The sequence below is a fragment of the Struthio camelus genome, chromosome 2 (assembly GCF_040807025.1).
Source record: "Struthio camelus isolate bStrCam1 chromosome 2, bStrCam1.hap1, whole genome shotgun sequence".
NCBI classification, from domain to species: domain Eukaryota; kingdom Metazoa; phylum Chordata; class Aves; order Struthioniformes; family Struthionidae; genus Struthio; species Struthio camelus.
This window is the reverse complement of record NC_090943.1, coordinates 173,420,677-173,443,723: the sequence shown is the minus strand read 5'-3', so window position 1 is coordinate 173,443,723 and position 23,047 is coordinate 173,420,677. Positions and strand designations below refer to the sequence as shown.

Genomic DNA, 23,047 nt, shown 5'->3' with positions numbered 1-23,047 from the left:
AGCAGCAGGGGAAGGGAGCAAAGCAATGAAACAATGGCCCTGAACAGGTACTCACTGGAGGCAGGGTTGAGAGCTGGTTCCGGTCTAACCAAAGCTCCCGCAGGTTTGGCAATGCTCCCAGAGTATCTGGCTGTAACAGATCAGGAGAGTAATAATGTCAGCTCCTTCCAAAGGGGAGAAACTACTCTAGGATGCTCCACATCACACTAAACCTCTGAAAAGCCAGACATTGTGACAGCTTTCATACCTCCTAAACCCACTCACCAAACAGTTTATGATACTAACATGCTGATATGCCACAATGCAGCAGCACATATGTTTGGAAGTGTCTGGGCTGGCATATTGGCTACAGAAGTTCCCAACAGGAAACATGGAAGACAACAGCAAGGGCTGTCTGGTAGCAGGCAAGAGCTACATAGGGTTTTGGAGATTTTGGTCTCACAGAAGAAATATGTCTTCTCCTCATAGACATGAATGAAAACATTCTGATAACACCGGCCACTCCAATATGATGTATGAACACTATCAGCCATGACAGACATACATTCATTGCATCACTATGTTTTTAATCAAACAACAATGTACACACTGATTATCATTTTGTTCTGGAGTTAATGCACCACTGAGGTGCAGTTCAAGTGTCAGAAAACTGTTCTCACAAGTAGGGTGCAGCCTTGGGCAAAACAAACCGTGCCAGCCAGCTCCTTTGTCTCCCATTTTAGGTAGCTTTCCACCAAAAAGCATTCCAGAATATTAGGAGCAGGATTCAGTAACAACTTAATCCATAGCTGCAAAATTAAAGAACACTGCTGATGCCCCTGCATATCAAGAGGAGCTCAAGATTCTGTTCTGGCTCTCAATGTTCTTAGAGCCCTCCATAGTGGCACACCCCATCCCAAGGGCACACACCCCATGCTTGGCTAACTTCACTGCTAGGAACAACATGGAATGGTCCTGCACTTTCGTTCTAGTGAAGAATTCAAATCAGAAAGGGGAAGGGTAGAAAGCTGGCCTAGCAGAAGTAAAGAAGCAACAGATGGTGGCAGAGGGCAACACAGAAGAGAAAGGGAGTAACAAGTAGAGAATCTCAGAATTGGAAAGGAAAGATCCTAAGGCAGCTAGATAGCAAGGCAGAACTTCCCAGACCAAAAGGGCTTGGAAAGAGCAGAGCAAGTAGTGCAACAGAATAGTGGGAAGCGAGGTACAGGGCCAACACGTGAAGTGAACATTATGGGAACAATGACTAGGCCATGGTGGGCAGACCACAATTTTCCCAGACAACCTAAGGGTCTATTTCTTTGTATTTCAGATGAAAAACCACTTGCTTCCACAAATGTTTAGGGTGCTGCCCCTACCAACCACCCATGTTCCCTCCCCACCATCCCTCACCTACCAGTACTTCCAGGTCATTGCCACCAAGATCCAACTGCTCTAACTTGACAAGGAATGAGAGTGAACTGCAAGATACAGGGAATAGAGAGGGGAAGAGAGAGAGAGAGAGAGAGAGAGAGAGAGAGAGAGAGAGAAAAAGAAAGAAAGGAGGGTTAGCATCAGGGACACATATCTCATAAATTGCATAATTTTGAATAATTCCTGAAACAGATGGGGCAACTCTGACCCTTTTCATAGTCCCTCTGAGCCAAGTAGTTTAGGGGAGTTGGCACCCTCCCCCCAAGCCAGGCCATCTGCACTGAGGAATTGGGATCAGTGGCCCAAGCAGTCCCCAAAGTGGCCAATTTCCATAATAACACCAACTTGTTCTCTCCCCCTCCCACCATAAAACCCACTCTCTTCAAGCAAAAACACAACAGATGACAAGCCGCACCTTAACGTTGCCACCAATTTTGGTTGCACGGATGGGGACCTGAGCATAGAGTAGCAGGTAACAGGAGAGAGTCAGCAGAGGACAATACGTAATTGGGGCGCAAAGGGAGCATAGCTGCTGGGAGAGGAGGGAACTAACAACTCTATAGTCCCAATCTCCCTAAATGGGAGCCCCATGCTTTTAAGAAAAAGGGAAAGGCAACGCTGGCATGATGTCTCAGATAAGGTAAAGATATGTACAGACAAGAAGGTCACTAGGCAAGATCAGTATCTGTGAGAAGCCTGCATGGGAGCCAGAGCACGTCAACGCAGCGGGGTCAAGGATGTGCCCTGAGTATCCAGACGCATTGCAAACTGCTGGTATAAAAGCTCCAATCCACAGACCCACAACACTAGAATTCAGTTCTTCTCACGTGGCCAGGCTGTTCACGTATTCTCAACTCTCAGTGCTACCCCCTCAACTCCAACCCATACTCCCCCAAACAGAGGTTGCTGTCTCTTGCTCTACTAAGTCAAAGAAAAACTCTACTAAGGCTAAGGAAAAGAATCTTAACCCTGCCCATGTACCCAACCTGGAGAGTCTTCAGCCCTTTTTATTTTCATAAGGAATTGCCCTTGCATAGAAATCACTGTACAGCTATGCATTTCTGCCACCCAAACTAAGGAAGTTGAGGGCTGCAAGTCTGCCAGAAAGCAATAAAAAAGATTTGCCCTGGCTGGGACAGGCTGTAAAAGTATTGGAGCAACGTGGGAAGAGGAAGACCTCATCTTATGCAGTGGTGGATTGTGAGATACCACATGAACTCAAGCAAAGGTTTATCAACAGGATAATCAGACGGATTCTGTTGTATAGCAGTGCCTCGTTATGACTGTATATTTGCTCTTTGACTACTCAGAAAGATGAAGAAGCCATGACTTCCTTAGCACCGTCACAGTTTGAATTCCCAAAATAGGTGCAAGTGAACTGTGGAATCCATGCTGATTTATGAGGTCCTGCAAGATGCCTCAGTATAGATGACCATCCACTATTCTATGAGAATAATCAGCGTGAACCATCCTTCCCAACTGTGTCCCATCTGGATAGGACAGATGAGGAGCGATAACCAGCCGTATGAGCTGAACCGTTTAGAAACTCAGTTGACAATAGAAGACTAATGAACGACCAAGTTTTGACAAACCAAGACCATTGCAAGCTGGATCCTAAGGAGCTGAACAAAAACAAACAAACAAACAAACCCAAAACCAAAAGGCTGCTTAGGCATTACATAGTCACAAACTCACAGTACTGAAGCTCATCTATCTACTGAGCTCAGCAAACTTGCAAACTGAAAATCCTGCCCAATTTGATAAGTCATTCTATTCTTTAGCATGATTACTTAGACTTGTTTACAGCCATTGTTGGGCACAATTTGTAACCAGACTAAGTACAAGGGCTTCAGATCTGGATGAAATTTCTTTGGTCTTGATTCAGATCTCATATTCGATTGATAGATTTGATGAAAAGTGTCTTGGCCTTCAAGACCCCACTATTTCTACTTTTGGACAGCATCCTGTGATTTGGGAAAAATGAAAAGAAGTTGGAATTGCACTGCAGGATGAGTATGAAGTCTGAACTTATTTCTCAAAGAAAAACCCCCCAAATTCATGGCATGCTGCAAATATCATGCTGGGTGGCGTACAGATCTAACACAGGGAAGCAAGGGAAAACTAGGCATAAGAGATCTCCCCTGAAACAATATGGGTTTGGTTACAGACTGCGTACTCAATCTCCAGGTCCTTGCTAGTTCCTAGATGGCGAAAAGTCACTGGGATCATTCTTCACTGAAGTTTGGAAGTCCAAGTCTGGATGTAGCTATTGCACCAATGGTATGCACCCTTTGTTTAAACAATGCACCAAAGCATTGTTGTCTGTCTGCCTGTATGATTACAGAGAACACATGGAACAGCCACCAGTGGGTCCCAACAATAGGACCTGAACTTCTCTCACTTGCCAGTTTTCAGCCTGGTGTAAAGAGCTTTGGCTCTCACCTTCCCCCTTGTGGGTGTATTCCATGTGAGGCCACCTCAGCTGGTTTCTTAATGTCACCTTTCTGCAACAAGGCTTCAGTGCTGAGAATTTCTGTGCAGAAAGATCCAGTGACTTTGGCATCAGAGACAAGATGATAATGTTAATTTGAATTGTGCTTCCATCATCATTGTGTAATCAGTAGGTGTGAAGCCTGGGAGCTGACCAGTGTAGACTCTTTCAGCTCCTTTTTGAAAGCAGTCTTGTCCTCTGGGTCAAAATCGACACACATGAATTCTATGAGCCAATATAATTGACGTTGAGTAAAGCCTGTACTTGCAGGTCCCAGAGGAAAACAACCATCAGCAAGAGCATATGTTACGAGTCACAGTAATGTCTCGCAATGAGGGAGGCAAGACCATCACAGAAGAAGCAAGACTAAAGCCCTAATTGTTCAGAGTCACAAAGTCCTGCTTGAACACTATATCATCAGATGCCTCCTTTGCCCCTCTTTATATAAGGCAGGGAAACAAGGGAGAAATACAGGTTGCCAAACTGAATACTTGCTATGAATAGTGAGAGAGCACTGAGGAAGAGTGTCTACAATTCCATTCTTCACATATTCACCGAGAAGGTCATGTGGCACCAAAACACACTGCTATTCAAAGAGCCAAGTGGAATCCCTTCCAACATGTCTTCAGTGAAGACTGGTGGATCATCAATTGGATGGACTGGCAGGCAGAAGACGAGATGAAACAGCTAATATAGGTTAGAAAACTCAGCAGACAACTCTGATGGGCCCCAAACTAGAGATTAATGTTCAGCCTCATCAGTTCCCCACAACCTATCTACTTGGTTGCATCAGCTGAACCAATGAGATGTTCTGCCAGGAAGCAACCTCTGTCCCTGACTCACTGAAACATTTAAAGTGACTTACCTTTTCTCCCTGGCTGGCTTTTTCCTTGTCCCTTGTAGGAAAGCCAGATATCTCACCCCTTCCCATAGAACTGCTCAACTAGGACAACCAGAAAGGACACCCAAGAAACAGAGGTATCAGAAGCAAAACATGCCTTTAGCCGTATCTGCTCTTCCTCAAGTTTCTAACTCCACCATATACAGAGTTCTTCCTACACCCATATCAGTACATTCTTTTCTCTTTTTCCAAAATAATCTGTCATTTGCTCCACTTCCAGGGTTCTCATCACTTCCAGTGGCTGCCTTGGAACCCTGTCTATTCCAAATCAATCCGGCATAGAAACTGAGTATAGACCCTAAATACCCTTCCCTGTTCTTGAGCCCTGTACCATCTCTCTCCTTCCTCACCCACATCTACAAAAATTCAGCAAGATACAGCTAATTTGCTCAAAGCCTCAAGCCCTCCCAAGCAAAGTGCTACAGTCGGTAGTACAATGACAACAAGTCCCTGAGAAATGCAATAATAATAATAATAATCAGGCAGGATACTCCTGAAACCATCAGATAGATACTCACGTAGGGAGAGTCTTTAGCAGGTTCTCACGCAGCTCCAAAGTCACCAGGTTGGCCAAACTGCAAGAGAAAAAGGAGCAAGGAAGCCAGACTCATTAGATAGGGCCTCAGGGACACAAGGAGATGCTCATACCTCTCCCTTGGGACAGACCCTCATGGCCTGCACAAATGAATATGTCCAAGTGTGTGTGCAAAAATGTATGTGGCGGGGAAAACACAAAACAAAAAGGATCTTAAATCACTCATGATGATGGTGATTTCCTATTGCAAAGTCATGGGGAAACAACGCTGTGTCCAAACCCAGGGCAAGGAAACGTAGTATTACATACAGGACTGCCTGCCCAGAAGGATAAAAACCCTCACATGCAGGAAGTCAAATCCCATGGGAGAGGCACTACATCTCATGGGCAGTGCCACAAGGGCTTTGTCTTGGCCATTTGCTAGCAGCACTCATCACGTGAGCATCACCAGACAGAACACACCTGCTTGGAAGGGGGCAAACGGGTACTCATATCAGAAGAAAAGACAGACTCTTAGGATTTGAGAGGCCTGGATTCACTCCTTGCCTGTGCCACAGACAGTCTGTGGAAGCACAATTGAGTGCTTTCTTCTCCCTGTACTGCAGCTGCCAACCGGAACCTGGAGACAGTGACATGCATCTAGCTGCTGGGTTATGCAGGGGATTCATACATAAATAGCAAGTTGAGCACAACCAACCTAAATGATAAACTATTATTCTCACCAACCCTCCAGCTGAGGTTCCTACCCACTCAGTTGCAATACTCACACACCAACAACTGATTTGACACAACTGGAAAGGCAGAAACGCTACTGGGGGAGTGAAGGAGGAGAAGCAGCTGAGTCCAGGGAAGGAACCTCTTTAAAAGGTTATCTTTCATCAAGGGTAAGGCTCAGAGGTGCTCAGATAGTACATTCAGTATAGTGGCAAGCTGTGATTGGGAGGGCACAGTTTCCCCACAAATCCTGCTAGTGTTGCCACCCTAAAAGCATGAACCCCCCATCATATAAGGAGTGGAGGCGTACTCACTTCCCAATATCATTGGGGAGGCTCTGCAGGGACACATCATTCAGGGCCAAATGGCCAAGGCTCCGCAACTGCGTGAAACCCTCAGGAAGCCTGTGAAAACATGACAAAATGAACACCATTAAAGTTCTGTGCACAAAGCCCTGAACACCTCCTTCAAATATCTGAAAACCCAGTCTTATCCCAACTGCTAGTAACACGTGCAAAAAGAAAAGCAGAAACCTACTCTGACCTTGGCTCCTGATCTAGCACACACCCCATTCCCAAGACACCAATATCCCCTTGCAGCAAAGGCACTACGTGCCCCACTGGGCAAACTTGGCTCTGCAGTATTCAAGCACGACTCCGTGGCTAAGCTATGCCATGTGGTCATTTAAGCTTGGGAGGAGAGAGGGCTACCAAGTAATCCAAATCTACAGCTACTTTTGTAGATGACACTGCTGCATTTCCTGGGACCAAGCAGTATTACCAAAGCAACTCCAGGGTGCAATAGAACAGGGAAAGAGCCATAAATAGGAGATATCCTTTGCTGTATACAGGCTATTCCTGGAGCTGTTCTGCCCCACTGCTCTTGGCATACATTCTACAAACTCCAGGACACAAAAAGACCTTGGTAGATAACTTTTAGGGTAAGAACTGCTGGTCATTGCTGTAGCATGGGGATTCTCATTGACTGAAAAGCTTATCCTGTTCTGACAGTGTTTGGCACCACAAGAGGGAAGCAAAGTTAAATCTAATTAAAGGGCAACTTGGGCAACGCTTGCCCAGGAGCACACAGGGCAGCAGGTAGCTGGAGTAAGAATGACATCTCCACGGACCCTGGTAGAGAATGCATCTAGTCATCAGCACCTGAAAGCACAGTTTGTAAACGCAGATGAGCCACAGCTAAAGTCCCCAAGCACTATGGATTAAGAGCTGCATGGATAGAAGACTGAAGAGAGAGGGCAGAGTCCTGTTCTTGGACATAGCTCCAGGCACCGTGATGTCAGAGAGACTCTGACCAAACACAGAGGTCAGAGCATGGCTATCCTAAGTAATAAATAAGATAGAGATCCTGCCATAGATCTTGGCTTTGACTTCAAGGGAAGCTGATTACAAGATGAAGACCAGAGAAAGCTTAGGAGAATGAGGAACCTCAACCTTGATTCTCCACAGTGTAAAAGGACTGCATGTGCCTTCCTACCTGGAGAGGGGATTCCCACTGAAGTCTGCGATCTCCAAGGATTTGCAGAATTTGATGCTTTCAGGAATTTCTGGAATGTCTGGAAAAATATGTAAAAGAAAAAAAAGAAGCTTGAGAAGAGCCTATCAAATGGAAAAATGGGACAACAGGCACTGGTGACAGCCTGACACACAGTAAGACAACCAAAATTTCACAGCTCAGGACCCACTCTGGGTGGGAGATCACTCTGGGGGATGGTGAAAGGATAATGCCTACTCCAGAACAGAAGTGCACAGAGTAGTACACTGAGTAGAACTACTGTACTGAGAGAAGCAGGGCACTGGGGCCCAAGCACAGGTGCTCCACTCCCTATTTAGCTTTGACCTTACCATTACGGGAGATATCCAGTTCCACCAGCTGCATGAAGTTGGCAACCTCAGGGGGAAGTCTCTGGATTTCATTGTCACTCAGGCCCAGCTTGCGCAGGTTCAGAAGCCTAAAGAAAGGCTAGGATGGGAAGAGAACAAAACTGGGTCAGCAGCAGTTCCATGGAAAACCTATCTTCTCACCTCAGAGCAAATCTGAACATCCATCCTTGGAGTCAACTGCCTTCTCTCATAACCTCTGTCCTGCTGAGGTCCTCAAAGTGCAACTACTGAACAGATGAGAACCCCACTTACGGTCTACAGGAAAGGAGGGTAAAAGGAGAAAGGCATGTAGTGAGTTTAGCTTGATGATTCATTTAACACCTCCATTATCCTACTGACTTTCTTCATTCCTCGTAGGATGCAAAACAGAAGTTCCCTGGAGCAGAAAATGCACCTGCTTCCCTACACAACAGTACACCTTAGGCATGAAAACATTAGCCTCATTAGAAAGTCGCTATAAAGTCACGACAGTAGGCACTATGATGTTTATAAGGCTGATCCAGAGAAGTCAACAAAAAAAAAGAAACACTAGGAACATGTAGCTGGAGGGGACTTTCAGATTGAAGTCCTGTCCTTGTTGTCATCAACATCTGCACTGTACAGTGCATTTCATCAGGGACATCAGTGACCAGTCTCTAAGGCAACAGAAAAAAGGGCTGGGCTACTTGAACTGGGAAAGAAAAGGAGCACGCAAATGATCCATAGGGCTCAAGTAACCAAGAATTAGAGGAAGAATACCTTCCTAGAAACATCAAAATTGGAAAAGTTGACAGGAAGAGACCTCTAGAGGTCTTCCAGTTCAACAACATCCAAATTCTTAAACCCAGCCTTGCCCTCAGAAGTGAGTTTTATTAGCTATAAACAGTAAATCAGAAGATCCATCAACCATCCTCTTTCCAGAGGCAAACAGTCCCTCAGAAAGTCTTCTGTACGTAACTTATGCTATAACTGTACACTTAGTGAATCTTGCAGCTGCTTCTAACTATTGTCAGACATAGGATACTGGACAGGACGGAACTCAAGGCTGCGGTGTTTGCTACATTTCCTGGATCGTTTCAGAGTGGCCAGGAATAACAAACAATATTAGACCACTGCAGAAAATGAGATAGATTTAAGGGGTTCACCCATAATCCACAAATAGATAAAGACAGAGACTATTACACATACACATAGTAATACTGTGAGGCAAGTCTATAAATTATGTGTTCAGGCTCTGCCACAATACAAACTATTACTCTAAGTCATCACTCTCAGTTTATGACTTTTAGATGACCAAACCATAAGAAGGTAAGTAACTCAACCACTGATGCAAAAGAAAGTAGAGGTAAAGCTAGGAGCAAACTCATGTCTACAAAGTGACACACAGACTGCTTCTAATCAGTGTAATCGCACTGTCTGTCTTAAGCGAAAGGCAGATGGGGAGGTACAGCAAGCAATAGGAGATGTAAAAGCAAACTTGTTCACAGATCAGAAAACAGATTCAGAGAGTCAGGAATGCTTATTCAGACTACAATGAAAAAGACCAAACAAGAATTTGAGGTCTGAACTTCCTTTCCCAGTTGCTTTTACAGTAATCCACCTGCAGAAAGGATTGCTGAAACAGACTTGTCCCAGGAACGGTTGTGGGGTACTGAAATTTGTTCATGTTCAGAAGGAAAGAAAAAAAAAAACCTCTCACTCATAACACTGCAGATCCCAATAGTCTGCTGCTTTTAATACAGATCAAACAAAAGAGAAGTAAAGAATGAAAAGTCATTGTACAAAATTAAAATTAAAAGATACATAGACCATAAAGAGACTTGCTCACTCCACTGGCAGGGACATTGGCTCTCCACATCCACCTTACCAAGCGGGGCACGCACTTCTTTGCCAACAGATTGGCCAGCCGGGTAAGGAGGGCTTTAAACTAGGCAAGATGGGGGAAGGGGAGTGGTATAGTGGCAGGAGAGTCAGTAAAACACCGCTCGAGTCAGGATGCCTGCAGCGGGTGCATACAGCCAAGGGAGACAGCATGGAACATGGCTATGGAGGATCCTCTTGCACCTCTCCTGGGAAGCCTGCGTGCTTGACTGGCTCTCTGAAATGCCTGTACACCAATGCACGCAGCATTGGGAATAAACAGGAAGAGTTAGAGATCCGTGTGCGGTCGCAGGGCCATGATCTCATTGCAGTGACAGAGACATGGTGGGATAGTTCACATGACAGGAATGCTGTCGTGGATGGCTACGTGCTTTTTAGGAAAGACAGGCCAGGAAGGCGAGGTGGTGGAGTTGCCCTTTATGTGAGGGAGCAACTAGAATGTATGGAGCTCTGCTTAGGAGGTGGATGAAGAGCAAGTTGAGAGCCTATGGGTAAAGATTAAAGGGCAGACTAAAATGGGCAACACTGTTGTGGGGGTCTACTACAGGCCACCTGACCAGGAGGAAGTCGTCGATGAGGCCTTCTACAGACAGCTGGAAGTAGCCTCACGATCACAGGCCCTGGTTCTCATGGGAGACTTCAACCACCCTGACACCTGCTGGGGAGACAGCACAGCTAGGCACAAACAGTCAAAGAGGTTCCTGCAGAGGATTGATGATAATTTCTTGACTCGGGTGGTGGACACGCCAACGAGGAGAGGTGCAATGCTAGACCTTGTACTAACAAACAAAGAAGGTCTAGTTGGAGATGTGAAGGTTGGGGGCAGCCTTGGCTGCAGCGACCATGAGATGGTGGAGTTCAGGATCCTGCAAGGAAGAAGCAGGGCAATAAGTAGGATCACAATCCTGGACTTGTGGAGAGCCAACGTTGGCCTCTTCAGGGACCTTCTTGGAAGAATCTCATGGGGTAGGGCCCTGGAAGGAAGAGGGGTCCAGGAGAGCTGGTTCATATTCAAGCATCACCTCCTCCAGGCTCAAGACGGGTGCATCCCTCTGAGCAAGAAGTCGAGCAAAGCGGGCAGGAGACCTGCATGGATGAGCAAGGAACTCCTGGCCAAACTCCAGCAGAAGAAGGAAGTACACAGAATGTGGAAAAGGGGACAGGCCACTTGGGAGGAATACAGGGACGTTGTCAGAGCGTGCAGGGATGCGACAAGGAAGGCTAAGGCCCAGTTGGAATTAAATGTGGCAAGGGATGTCAAGGACAACAAGAAGGGGTTCTTCAAATACATCAATAGCAAAAGGAAGACGAGGGAAAACGTGGGCCCACTGCTGAATGGGGCGGGTTATTGAATGCTGCCTTTGCTTCCGTCTTCACTGCTCAGGCCAGTCCTCAGGAATTCCAGACCTTGGAGACAAGAGAGGAAGTCTGGAGAAAGGAAGACTCTCCCTTGGTTGAGGAGGATCAGGTTAGAGATCTTTTGTCCAAACTTGACATCCATAAATCCATGGGCCCTGATGGGATGCACCCACGAGGGCTGAGGGAGCTGGCAGATGTTATCGCTAGGCCACTCTCCATCATCTTTGAAAGGCCCTGGAGATCAGGAGAGGTGCCTGAGGACTGGAAGAAAGCCAATGTCACGCCAGTCTTCAAAAAGGGCAAGAAGGAGGAGCCAGGAAACTACAGGCCTGTCAGCCTCCCCTCCACCCCTGGAAAGGTGATGGAACAGCTCCTCCTGAAGGTCATCACTAAGCATCTGGAGGACAAGAAGGTGATCAGGAGTAGTCAGCATGGATTCACCAAAGGGAAATCATGCTTGACCAATCTGATAGCCTTCTATGACGGAACGACTGGCTGGGTAGATGAGGGCAGAGCAGTGCATGTTGTCTACCTGGACTTCAGCAAGGCTTTGGACACTGTCTCCCATCACAGCCTCCTAGGTAAGCTCAGGAAGTGTGGGCTAGACGAGTGGACAGTGAGGTGGCTTGAGAACTGGCTGGATGGCCGAGCTCAGAGGGTTGTGGTGAATGGCGCAGAGTCAAGTTGGAGGCCTGTGGCTAGTGGTGTCCCCCAGGGGTCAGTCCTGGCTCCAGTCTTGTTCAATGTATTCATCCATGACCTGGAGGAAGGGACAGAGTGCACCCTCAGCAAGTTTGCTGACGATACTAAGCTGGGAGGAGTGGCTGTCACACCAGAAGACTGTGCTGCCATTCCGAGGGACCTGGACAGGCTGGAGAGCTGGGCCGAGAGGAACCTCACGAAATCCAACAAAGGCAAGTGGAGAGTCCTGCACCTAGGCAGGAATAATCCCATGCACCAGTACAGGCTGGGGGTAGACCTGCTGGAAAGTAGCTCTGCCGAGAAGGACCTGGGAGTGCTGGTGGACAACAAGTTAAGCATGAGCCAGCAGTGTGCCCTTGTGGCCAAGAAGGCCAATGGTCTCCCGGGGTGCATTAGGCAGAGTGTTGCCAGCAGGTGGAGGGAGGTGATCCTGCCCCTCTCCTCTGCCCTGGGGAGGCCTCACCTGGAGTATGGTGTCCAGTTCTGGGCTCCCCAGTACAAGAGAGACATGGCACTCCTGGAGAGAGTCCAGTGGAGGGCTACCAAGACGATTAGAGGGCTGGAGCACCTCTCCTAGGAAGAAAGGCTGCAAGAGCTGGGCCTGTTCAGCCTGGAGAAGAGAAGATTGAGAGGGGATCTCATCAACGTGTACAAGTATCTGAAGGGGGAGCGTCAAGAGGATGAGGCCAGCCTCTTCTCCGTGGTGCCCAGCAACAGGACGAGAGGCAATGGGCAGAAACTGAACCACAGGAAGTTCCATCTGAACCTGAGAAAAAACTTCTTCACTGTGAGGGTGACAGAGCATTGGAACAGGTTGCCCAGAGAGGTAGTGGAGTCTCCTTCCCTGCAGATATTCAAAACCTGTCTGGATGTGATCCTGGGCAATATGCTCTAGAGGACCCTGCTTGAGCAGGGAGGTTGGACTAGATGACCTCCAGAGGTCCCTTCCAACCTAAACGATTCTGTGATTCTGTGACGGCGATGAGGTCTAAGCAGACTTGAAAAGTTTATCTCCTGTAGATCAAAAACCCTGCAGTTTCCCATACAGACTTCTTGGTCAGGAAGCGCTGCTGGCTGTGCATGCGTGTTTGAGGGATCGCAGAACGATGCCTTTGCTACACTGAGGCGGTTCTACTTCCACATGAAAACAAGAAGCGCTCTAGGGTGAACAGCAGTGATATGAATTTATACTCTGTACGTCCACAAGTAGTAAAGCAAAGCATTATCAGTAGAAAAGTCCTCTCAACGTTGAACAGCAGAAGTTCTTTTAATTCAGTGTATCTAATGCAAATCAATGTAACAAGCAAGGAAGTAGGTGAAAGTCTTAAATGACAACAAAGTTTCAAGCCAGAACAGGAGATTCACAGACTTGATGTGCTATTGTTTCCCAGCTCCTTCTCCTAATTTTAGAACGCAAGGAAATTCCAAGCAAGACATTATGTTGACCTGGTAAAGTCTACAAGTCAGAAAATAACAAAAGGAAAAGAGCATCTATATTCCAAATGTCTAGCGCTTCTGGCTATAGATTTTGGGCAGTCTCAAAATAGACGCGCACACTTTTTCAAATACATTTTTGTTTGGAGTATGCAAGGATAAAATCATGCTGTGCATTGCACTGCAAAATATATGGGAAGCATTTATTTGGCACGATATAGATTAAAAAAGCTAACCATCTGCGAGGCAAATTGGTAGCAGTAAACAGTTGACTTCAGTTTTGCCTGCCCTTAAGAGTTACTTTCTTAGGTAGTCCATCAAAATCAAAATAACAAAAGAGTTCTTTAGCACAGCAATTATATTCATGCAGTTTATTGTAATTTAACAAAACAAACTGCATAACAGGTCTTTTACTAGCATAACTATGTTACTGAAAATAATCAAAGCCTACATGCACACGGACACATCTGTAAAGTGCAGATCAAGCTTTAGAATCAGGCTATTTTGGCAATCTCATAATTCTTCCTGCCCAAATCATTTTGCTTCAGGAAGACATCTGACTATGATCTTCCAAAATACCTTGCTTTGTATGCTACCTTTTTAACGCCAGTTTGTTAAACAGCATTTTCTCTGCCACAGTTAAAAAAAAAAAAAAAAAAAAAAGAGCAACATCAAAAACCCCAAAACCTCAAAGTACTGACAGACTATCAGTTCAGTGCTCAAATTTCCATTCAGCAAACAGCAAGACAATAGAGTAGTAGGTTCCACTTCTTAAGAGACAATTAAGCTGGACTTGAATAAAATATTTCAACGTGACAGAAATTCAAACCAGTCAAAAGTCATCAATGAAGGTCACAAGAACCACACTTTCCCAGAGAATTAGTGCTCCGGTGCAAGAATTAAGATTTTATATTTGCTAAAAAAAAGAAAATTAAACAGAATCCAATTGAGACACCATGTTCACTCTGACTAGAAAACAATCCTTTTTGTGAATCCTGCCACATATCAGTGACTTACTACTCATCTGCAACGTTCTGTCAGAGATGAGAAGAGGATTAACCCCTTGCCAACAAGACTGTCCCAATGAAATGCCGCTGGTACAGATGCACCAACTGATCTGTTTTTTCTCTTTACAGACTGCTTTGCTCATGAATGGGTTTTATTATGGTAGCATGAAGAGGGCTTTTGCCAGTTTGGACAAATGATCTCTAACCTGATCCTCCTCAACCAAGGGAGAGTCTTCCTTTCTCCAGACTTCCTCTCTTGTCTCCAAGGTCTGGAATTCCTGAGGACTGGCCTTAGCAGGAAAGACTGAAGCAAAGGCAGCATTCAGCAACTCTGCCTTCTCTGTATCCTTTGTCACCAGGGCACCCGCCCCATTCAGCAGTGGGCCCACGTTTTCCCTAGTCTTCCTTTTGCTATTGATGTATTTGAAGAACCCCTTCTTGTTGTCCTTGACATCCCTTGCCACATTTAATTCCAACTGGGCCTTAGCCTTCCTTGTCGCATCCCTGCACGCTCTGACAATGTCCCTGTATTCCTCCCAAGTGGCCTGTCCCCTTTTCCACATTCTGTGTACTTCCTTCTTCTGCTGGAGTTTGGCCAGGAGTTCCTTGCTCATCCATGCAGGTCTCCTGCCCGCTTTGCTCGACTTCTTGCTCAGAGGGATGCACCCGTCTTGAGCCTGGAGGAGGTGATGCTTGAATATGAACCAGCTCTCCTGGACCCCTCTTCCTTCCAGGGCCCTACCCCATGGGATTCTTCCAAGAAGGTCCCTGAAGAGGCCAACGTTGGCTCTCCACAAGTCCAGGATTGTGATCCTACTTATTGCCCTGCTTCTTCCTTGCAGGATCCTGAACTCCACCATCTCATGGTCGCTGCAGCCAAGGCTGCCCCCAACCTTCACATCTCCAACTAGACCTTCTTTGTTTGTTAGTACAAGGTCTAGCATTGCACCTCTCCTCGTTGGCGTGTCCACCACCCGAGTCAAGAAATTATCATCAAGCCTCTGCAGGAACCTCTTTGACTGCTTGTGCCTAGCTGTGCTGTCTCCCCAGCAGGTGTCAGGGTGGTTGAAGTCTCCCATGAGAACCAGGGCCTGTGATCGTGAGGCTACTTCCAGCTGTCTGTAGAAGGCCTCATCGACGACTTCCTCCTGATCAGGTGGCCTGTAGTAGACCCCCACAACAGTGTTGCCCATTTTAGTCTGCCCTTTAATCTTTACCCATAGGCTCTCAACTTGCTCTTCATCCACCTCCTAAGCAGAGCTCCATACATTCTAGTTGCTCCCTCACATAAAGGGCAACTCCACCACCTCGCCTTCCTGGCCTGTCTTTCCTAAAAAGCACGTAGCCATCCACGACAGCATTCCTGTCATGTGAACTATCCCACCATGTCTCTGTCACTGCAATGAGATCATGGCCCTGCGACCGCACGCAGATCTCTAACTCTTCCTGTTTATTCCCCATGCTGCGTGCATTGGTGTACAGGCATTTCAGAGAGCCAGTCAAGCATGCAAGCTCCCCAGGAGAGGTGCAAGAGGATCCTCCATAGCCATGTTCCATGCTGTCTCCCTTGACTGTATGCACCCGCTGCAGGCATCCTGACTCGAGCGGTGTTTTACTGACTCTCCTGCCACTATACCACTCCCCTTCCCCCATCTTGCCTAGTTTAAAGCCCTCCTTACCCGGCTGGCCAATCTGTTGGCAAAGACGTGCGTGCCCCGCTTGGTAAGGTGGATCCCATCACTCCCCATCAGCTGTTGATCTTCAAACAGCGTTCCATGGTCATAGAAACCAAAGCCCTGCTGCCAACACCAGCGGCGCAGCCAGTTTTTAACTTGGAAAACTCGTCTACTCCTCCTCCCATCCTTTCCTCTCTCAGGCAAGATTGAGGAGAAAACGACCTGGGCTCCCAGACCCCTAACCACCATTCCCAGAGCTCTGAAGTCCTGTTTGATGGTTTCCAGTTTGCCTTTTGTGTCGTTAGCGCCCACATGGAAGAGCAGCAGACGTCAGTAGTCCGATGCATGGACAAGCCTTGGCAGTCTTTCCATGACATCTCTTATTCGAGCCCCTGGCAGGCAGCAAACCTCTCTGGACAAGAGGTCAGGTCGGCAGATAGGTGCCTCTGTCTGCAGCAGGGAGTCACCCACAACAATCACTCCCCGCTTCTTCTAGGTGTTCCTGCATGGCAGAGGGTCTGCCAGGCCAGTTGCCTCCCTTGGAGCCATGCCCAGCTCCTCCTCAGCTTGGAGGGCGCTAAACTTGTTCTTCAAAGGCAAATCTTGAGGAGGAGCAAGAACCTTTCTCCTTCTATGAGAGGTCACCAGCTTCCAGCCTTCTTCAACAGTGCTATGATGTACCATTATACACAGTACAGAGCCCTCTGGCAACTCCGCTGCAGTGGGGGGTGGGGACTCCTGGAGCTGCACAGTCTCCGAGAATACCCTGTCAATCTCCTGCTCATCTTCTCAGATGCTACGCAGCCTACCGACCTCCTCCCATAACTCCCTTATCTGGTGACGCAATTGGTCAACCACAGCACACCTCACACAGGAGAGCTGACTGTCAGCCCAGGCCCCACGGAGAGGCCCTAGACACTCCCTGCAGCCTGACACCTGTAGAGCTGCATCTGCTGTCACAGGCTCTGGCTGGGTTGAAGCCTCAGGCACAGCTGATGCAGCACCTCCAGCAGCCACTGGGGAACGTGCTCTGTGGCATGTCATGACCATGCCTGGGGAAGGACACACCACTAAGGAAAATGAAGGTGCCTTCTTTGCCTTCTGGCACTCTTCTGCACAAACTGCTGCGTCTGTTCGCTGCCTCTGTTCACTGTGCTCTGGGAGCTGTGCTCTAGGCCTGGCTCTTATATAGGCCTAGCAGTGACTCACAAGGGTGCTTGACCCACCCAATCAGGAGCCACCTGAAACAAAAGCCCCAACTCCCTCTGACCAGGGCAGCCCAGAGAGCTCGTTAGCAGCAGCCCCACCTAGCTAGAACTTCCCAGGAGAAGTTAAGTCAAGGCCCCCTGCAGGAGTCCTTGCCCAGCTCTCCCTTCCTGCTAGCAGCAAGCACCGTCTAGTTCCTCGGGGGTCCCCAGAAAGCCTCCACAACTTCCAACAAGGCCCACAAAAGGCCCAGGCAGAGCCCAGACACTGCTGCACAAACTGCTGCGTCTGTTTGCTGCCCTCTTTGCAGAGCTTCTCACCCAGTGAGACCCAAAAGCACAAGAGGCCCCTGTCCCATGGAGTTCAATATATGTGAAGCTCTTATATAAGCTGCCTGCACCTAACTTAAGAGTCAGGTCAGCCTGTGGCTCCAGCTTCAGTCCATGTTGCACTCGTGCCTGAGAAACCAGGGTAATCATAGGAAGGAGGGAACACTAACCTGATTTAGAACATTAGCCTTTAGCCTCATGTCCTCAGCATGTCACAACTGCTCCACAGCAACGCAGGTGGGTGGCACTACAGGTGGTGCTGGCCAAATGAAGAGAGGGAAATGCCTATCCCCTGAGCAGAGATAGAAGTCTGACAGTCACCTCTATCCCTTCCTTGCCCATTATGCGAGAAACATGGAGTGTCCAACTCTAAGACTGGCTGTGTACACCTCCTCCCATTCTACAAGAGAAGAAGCAGAGCCAGTCACCACTGCCTTCGCACAGACTCAGTCAGAGTAAAGCAGGTGTCTTACTGCCTATGGATATTACCACAGAGATTCCAGCAAAATTAAGAAAGCAGGATAAATTTCTAGAAAACTACTGTTGTATGCAAGCTGCAAAGGAGTATGTAGTAAGCACAGAGAGGGATGCAGATTTCCAAAATGCAGCAGTTAGGTCAAATAGGCAATTTGCAGCATGGGGGCAGGCCCAACAGAATCACAGAATGGCTGAGGTCAGAAGGGACCTGTGGAGATCATCTAGTCCCACCCCCTGCTCAAGCAGGGTCAACCAGAGCAGGTTGCTCAGGGCCATGTCCAGTCAGGTTTTGAATATCTCCAAGGATAGAGACTCCACAACCCCTCTGGGCAACTTGTTCCTGTGGTTTTTTCCTTACAGAAAAAAAGCATTTTTTAATGTTTAAGCAGGACTTCCTGTGTTTCAGTTTGTGCCCATTGCCTCTTATCCTTTTACTAGGCATCACTGAGAAGACTCTGGCTCCGTCTCCTTTGCTAGCTCTCATCAGGTATTTATACACATTGGTAAGGTCCCCCCGAGCCTTCTCTTCTTGAGGCTGAACAATCCCAGCTCTCTCAGCTTCTTCTCATATAACAGATGCTCCAATCCCTTATTCATCTTTGTGGCTCTTTGCTGGACTTACATGTATGTGTGCATACATGCATACAAGTATGTACATGTCTCTCTTGTACTGGGAAGCCTAGCACTAGACACAGCACTCCAGACGTGGCCTCACCAGTGCAGAGCAGAGGGGTAGGATCACCTCCCTTGGTCTGCTGGCAGCACTCCTCCTAATGCATCCCAGGAGGCTGCTGGCCTTCTTTGCTGCAAGGGCACATTGCTGGCCCATATTCAACTTGGTGTCCACTAGGACGCCCTCCCCCCCCCCCCCCCCCGGTCCTCTTCTGGGCCCATTTAAGTTGTTGCTCAATCTCTCATGTAGAAGAGGTTCTAGAAAATATCTGAAGGAGGTTTTTTCCTCCCCCCTGCAATTAGCATGCCTCCACCTAAGTTGTGTTTATCTGGCTTGCTGACCTTCTCTAAATCTCAGTCCTGCCCCTTTGACTGTCTAAACTCATATCTGTGAAGCACCCAGCATTACTACCGAGGCTGTGGCAAAGCCCCAGGACATGGGAAAAAGGCTTATGGAGCTATGAGGTTAGCCTGCATAACCACAGTGTTCAGATAGTGATGCTGAGAATTTGGACACTGTCCCTAAGGATTCCCTCTCTGCTCAAGTGTAATGCTCAGCAGAGCCATGCCTCCTCCCTCTGCTCACTTATTCAATCAGATCAAGAGGTGGAAAATGAAAAAAAGGAGGAAAGACAATGGATAAAAGGATCAGAGCAAACCCTTTGAGCTACCACTCAACTATGCAGTTTCCCAGAAGCAACAAAAACCCGAGGGCAGGCCTGGAAAGCCAACCGTTCCCTAAACAGGATTAATGGCCAAAGAGCCAGCCACACACAGCAGAGCAGGCAGCCCCTTTCCTGCAAAGGCGCAGTCCCTGGGTAATCCTACCCACCCACTGCCTGTGCCAGCACCAGCTGTTCAGAAGAGCATGGCAGAGACAGGCCCACTGCTCTGGTAGGAAAGAGGAGAGGGTTTCGGTGCAGAAATGACCCATGCAGCGTGATGCTGCATGGTAGAGAGCCAGGGGCACAGAGCTATTCGGGCCCACTGAGCATCCTGTGCAGACTGCTGGCTCACAACGCTAGCCACCTGGCCTGTAGGAGTCACAGCCACAGAGTCACGTGCCCCCATCCCCGATTCATACGCCAGCGGCAGCCCAAGCCCCTATGTCCTGTACCTCCCATCACACCTGCAGTAAGACATGCTTTTACAGCCAAGTAAAGAGCAAAAGCCTTTTGGGGGGGCTGAAGCCTGGGACTCCGAAAACACTCACTGTGTGTGTGTACAGCTTGCTTCCCCCTCTTCCACTTCCTCCCTAGGCCCAGGTTAGTTTCAGGATTCTCTGATTGCTGAATCTGTTTTTTGAGGCTATAGAAGAAACTGCTTCTGGCCTATCTGAGGCTACAGCTCTAGCTCTCTCCTCACCTGCCACTGTTTATGTGAGAAAAGAGCACCTCGACGTTGATTTGTAACACTAAGATCACATATGCAGCACTCCCAAGTTTCTGAGCTCTTGGGTTTTTTCCATTTCACACCCCAAACATCAGCCCTATCAAAGGTACAGTGGCTAATCCTCAGGGAAGGGGGCTGGGACAGAGGGGTCTTTGTTCCCTAGTGTTCATCTCACTGCCTTTCCCCCGCTGCTCTCATCGGACTGACAGCCCCCAAGGCGCTCTCACTCGCACAGGGAGGAGAGCCCTCTCCCCACCAGCCAGGACGGTGGGAGGAGGCAGATGGAAACCCCAGCTCCTCTCCCAGTCTCTCCTGAGAAGGAGCTGCTTTGTTCTGCAGCACAGACCACTCGTGGGGAGCCTGCACTGCTGCCAGGACCCCTCCTGCAGACAGCAGAAAGGAGGGCAGGGAGCTGTCAAGCACCATCAGGCAGCAGGGACATTTCCCTCCTCAGCCAAGCATGTTTTAAGCAGACTTCAACGAGATGCCTTATAAAGGGGCATTTTCAAGGCAGGGTTACTGCAGCACTGCTGAAGGGGAACAGAGTGCATGCAGAGGAAGAGTCATACATCCAACTTACACAACTGTAGAGAAACCATGACCTTACATGCAGGCCAATGTCTTTGAAATAGGGCGGTGACAATCTGGAAACCAGGAACTAGTCTACACTGTAAACACAGTCTTCACACCAGAATTGCACAAAACCTTCTTGCTGCTGCAGTCAAAACTATCAGGGTGTTCCCAAGCACTGCTAGCCAAAGAACAGATGTCTCAGACGTCTCCCCATTTCCTCAAAAGAAACCTTCATGTTGATGTGACACAGAGGCTGTGTCAATGACAAAGGCCCAGAGCCAGAGATGTTTGGATACAGGTGATTTTGCTGCAGGGACTGAGCACACCAACAGTACCTGATGCATTACTTCTCTTGCAATCCACGCTAAAAGGATGCAAGGCTGAGGTTTTTTCTAACGTTTCTAAGATTCCAGCAACCCCAGTGATCAGGAGGACAGGGCCTCCTTACATCTCACGGGTTTTAAGAGAATTTCAAGTCCAGCTTTCAGTCCCTGCTGGTACAGTCCCACTGCCTTCATCAGGACAGCACATGTTTGTTGAAAGGCAGGATCAGACTGCGTAGCAGGAAAATAATTACAATTCTGCTGGTGATTCATGGACACGAACAGGGCCTGGTTTCCCATGCCAGCAAGGACTTTTTGAACGCAAAAGGCTAACAGCAGCCACAGCAGAACTTGGCGTTTGTCCCTGACTAGAACAAACGCACAGGACTCAACCACTCAGACAGGAGGTATCAGCAGTGAAACGGAGCCGCTGAGGTAGCCCCTCAAAGTGCTCACAGTAAAAAAAAAGAGATCGTATATTTGGGCCTCGTGTTTCATTCACATTTCCTTGGTTAAATACGGCTTGACCTGTAAAGCACTCCCCACCGAGGAAGCCCAGATTCTGCCATGGGCTCCACAGCTGAGGCAGCAGTATGTAGCAGCACACGTATCTATCTGCCTTTCCAATCTCAGAGACCTACAAATAGGAGAAGCATGAACAGAATTTTCCCCTTTTACATTTGTGATGAAAGAAATAGGTGATCCTTGAAGGCTGTGGGATTGCCTTTGGGGAAGGCCAGCTGTAGGAAAGATATGCAAGCAAGTTGGAAGTAGAAACTGCAAAGTAAAGCATTTGGGAGTTGATCTACTCGAAGGTTAAACTCAGTCCCTCCAAGTCACTGTGCTCAAAGCCAACTCCTCACATGTGAAGGCCACAGAACCACTTATTTGGACAGCTCAGGCAGGAAGTCAGCCCCAGAACCATACGGCTCCCATAGCAGAGCAGGAATCAGTCCACTTCTGGCAGAGCTGAAAGCCTCTTTTAGCACTAGTTTTCACCACCAGAGCAGTGAACTCAAGGCATACCTTTTCCTATACTGAGTGAAATGATCCAAGCACTCCCAGAATGGCTAGATTCAAGAAGAATTACTCCACTTGAAATTTGGTTATGGTAACAGAGTTCACACAGCAGCAGAGGTCAAAAAAATGATCACCGTCACCAAGAGAGATCAGTTATCCATGGAAAGACTGCACCTCAGCCACTACATAGAAGCCCTGATACCACGGGGAAGGCCTACAACCAATGTCCAAGTACACCCTCGTGCCCAGGTACTTCTCAGAGATCCTCTTAGCAGTTAGCAGGAGACTTGGCTTTGCTTACCAGACCAGGTGTGCGTCACAAGATCACAGGACAGAGGAGACCGATCCATTTGCCTAGCAGCTCCTAAACACGGGATCCTCCCCAATAACTGACTCCAACTACAGCAGTGCTTCACTCTCTACTCCTCACAGCATCTGCCACAGACACTAAACTGGCTTTACTCCTTCCTTTCCTGGTCACAAGCACGCAATCAAAAACACCTGAAAGGCCACAACTCAGCAGAGTCCCAAAGAGAAACATCTGACGTACTGCAACAGCCAAATGACACACACAACAGCAGTTTCCAGCCAAACTCAGGGTTGTACCTAACCACCAAAAATAGGCCACACTCATGAGTGCTTCAGTAGAGACAGCAAATGGGGAGACTCCTCCCATCAGCCCCCACGCACCAGGGCTGCACCAAAGCACCCAGGAAGGAGAGGTTCCTCCTCCCCACCCTGGTGGAGCTGCTGCAGGAAGAGATGCACCACGACGCATGCAGGGGAGCGCAGTGTACAGCAGGGCAGGGCTCCTCCCCAACATGCAGGGCAGGACGGGATGGGACAGAGCAGCAGTGCAGACCGCACCGAACAGAAGTGGCTCTGCATGCCCCACACATACCAGAGCTCGGAGCTGGGGGAGGAGACCTGCGCGCAGGCAGGCTGCTCCGTGGCTCCGGCGACACAGCGCTCCGTAACGCAGACTGGCCGGATTTCCGACTATTTAACCCCACGTATCAGGCCCTGAGGAATGTATTTCAAATATATAAAAGTACTTAAGTACCA

General features: G+C 48.1%; 1 protein-coding gene across 39 annotated transcripts in view; it reads right to left on the bottom strand.

The window, feature by feature from the left end:
• Positions 1 to 23,047, bottom strand: part of SCRIB (scribble planar cell polarity protein) — a 121,548-nt gene that overhangs the window by 89,796 nt on the left and 8,705 nt on the right. For all 39 annotated transcript variants that reach the window (XM_068933730.1, XM_068933688.1, XM_068933697.1 and 36 more), the window contains exons 2-7: positions 7,914 to 8,031; positions 7,546 to 7,624; positions 6,366 to 6,455; positions 5,321 to 5,377; positions 1,394 to 1,457; positions 56 to 130 (exon numbers count right to left, since the gene is read on the bottom strand). In XM_068933730.1, the coding sequence (XP_068789831.1) occupies positions 56 to 130; positions 1,394 to 1,457; positions 5,321 to 5,377; positions 6,366 to 6,455; positions 7,546 to 7,624; positions 7,914 to 8,031 (483 nt within the window). The remainder of the gene's footprint in view (positions 1 to 55; positions 131 to 1,393; positions 1,458 to 5,320; positions 5,378 to 6,365; positions 6,456 to 7,545; positions 7,625 to 7,913; positions 8,032 to 23,047) is intronic.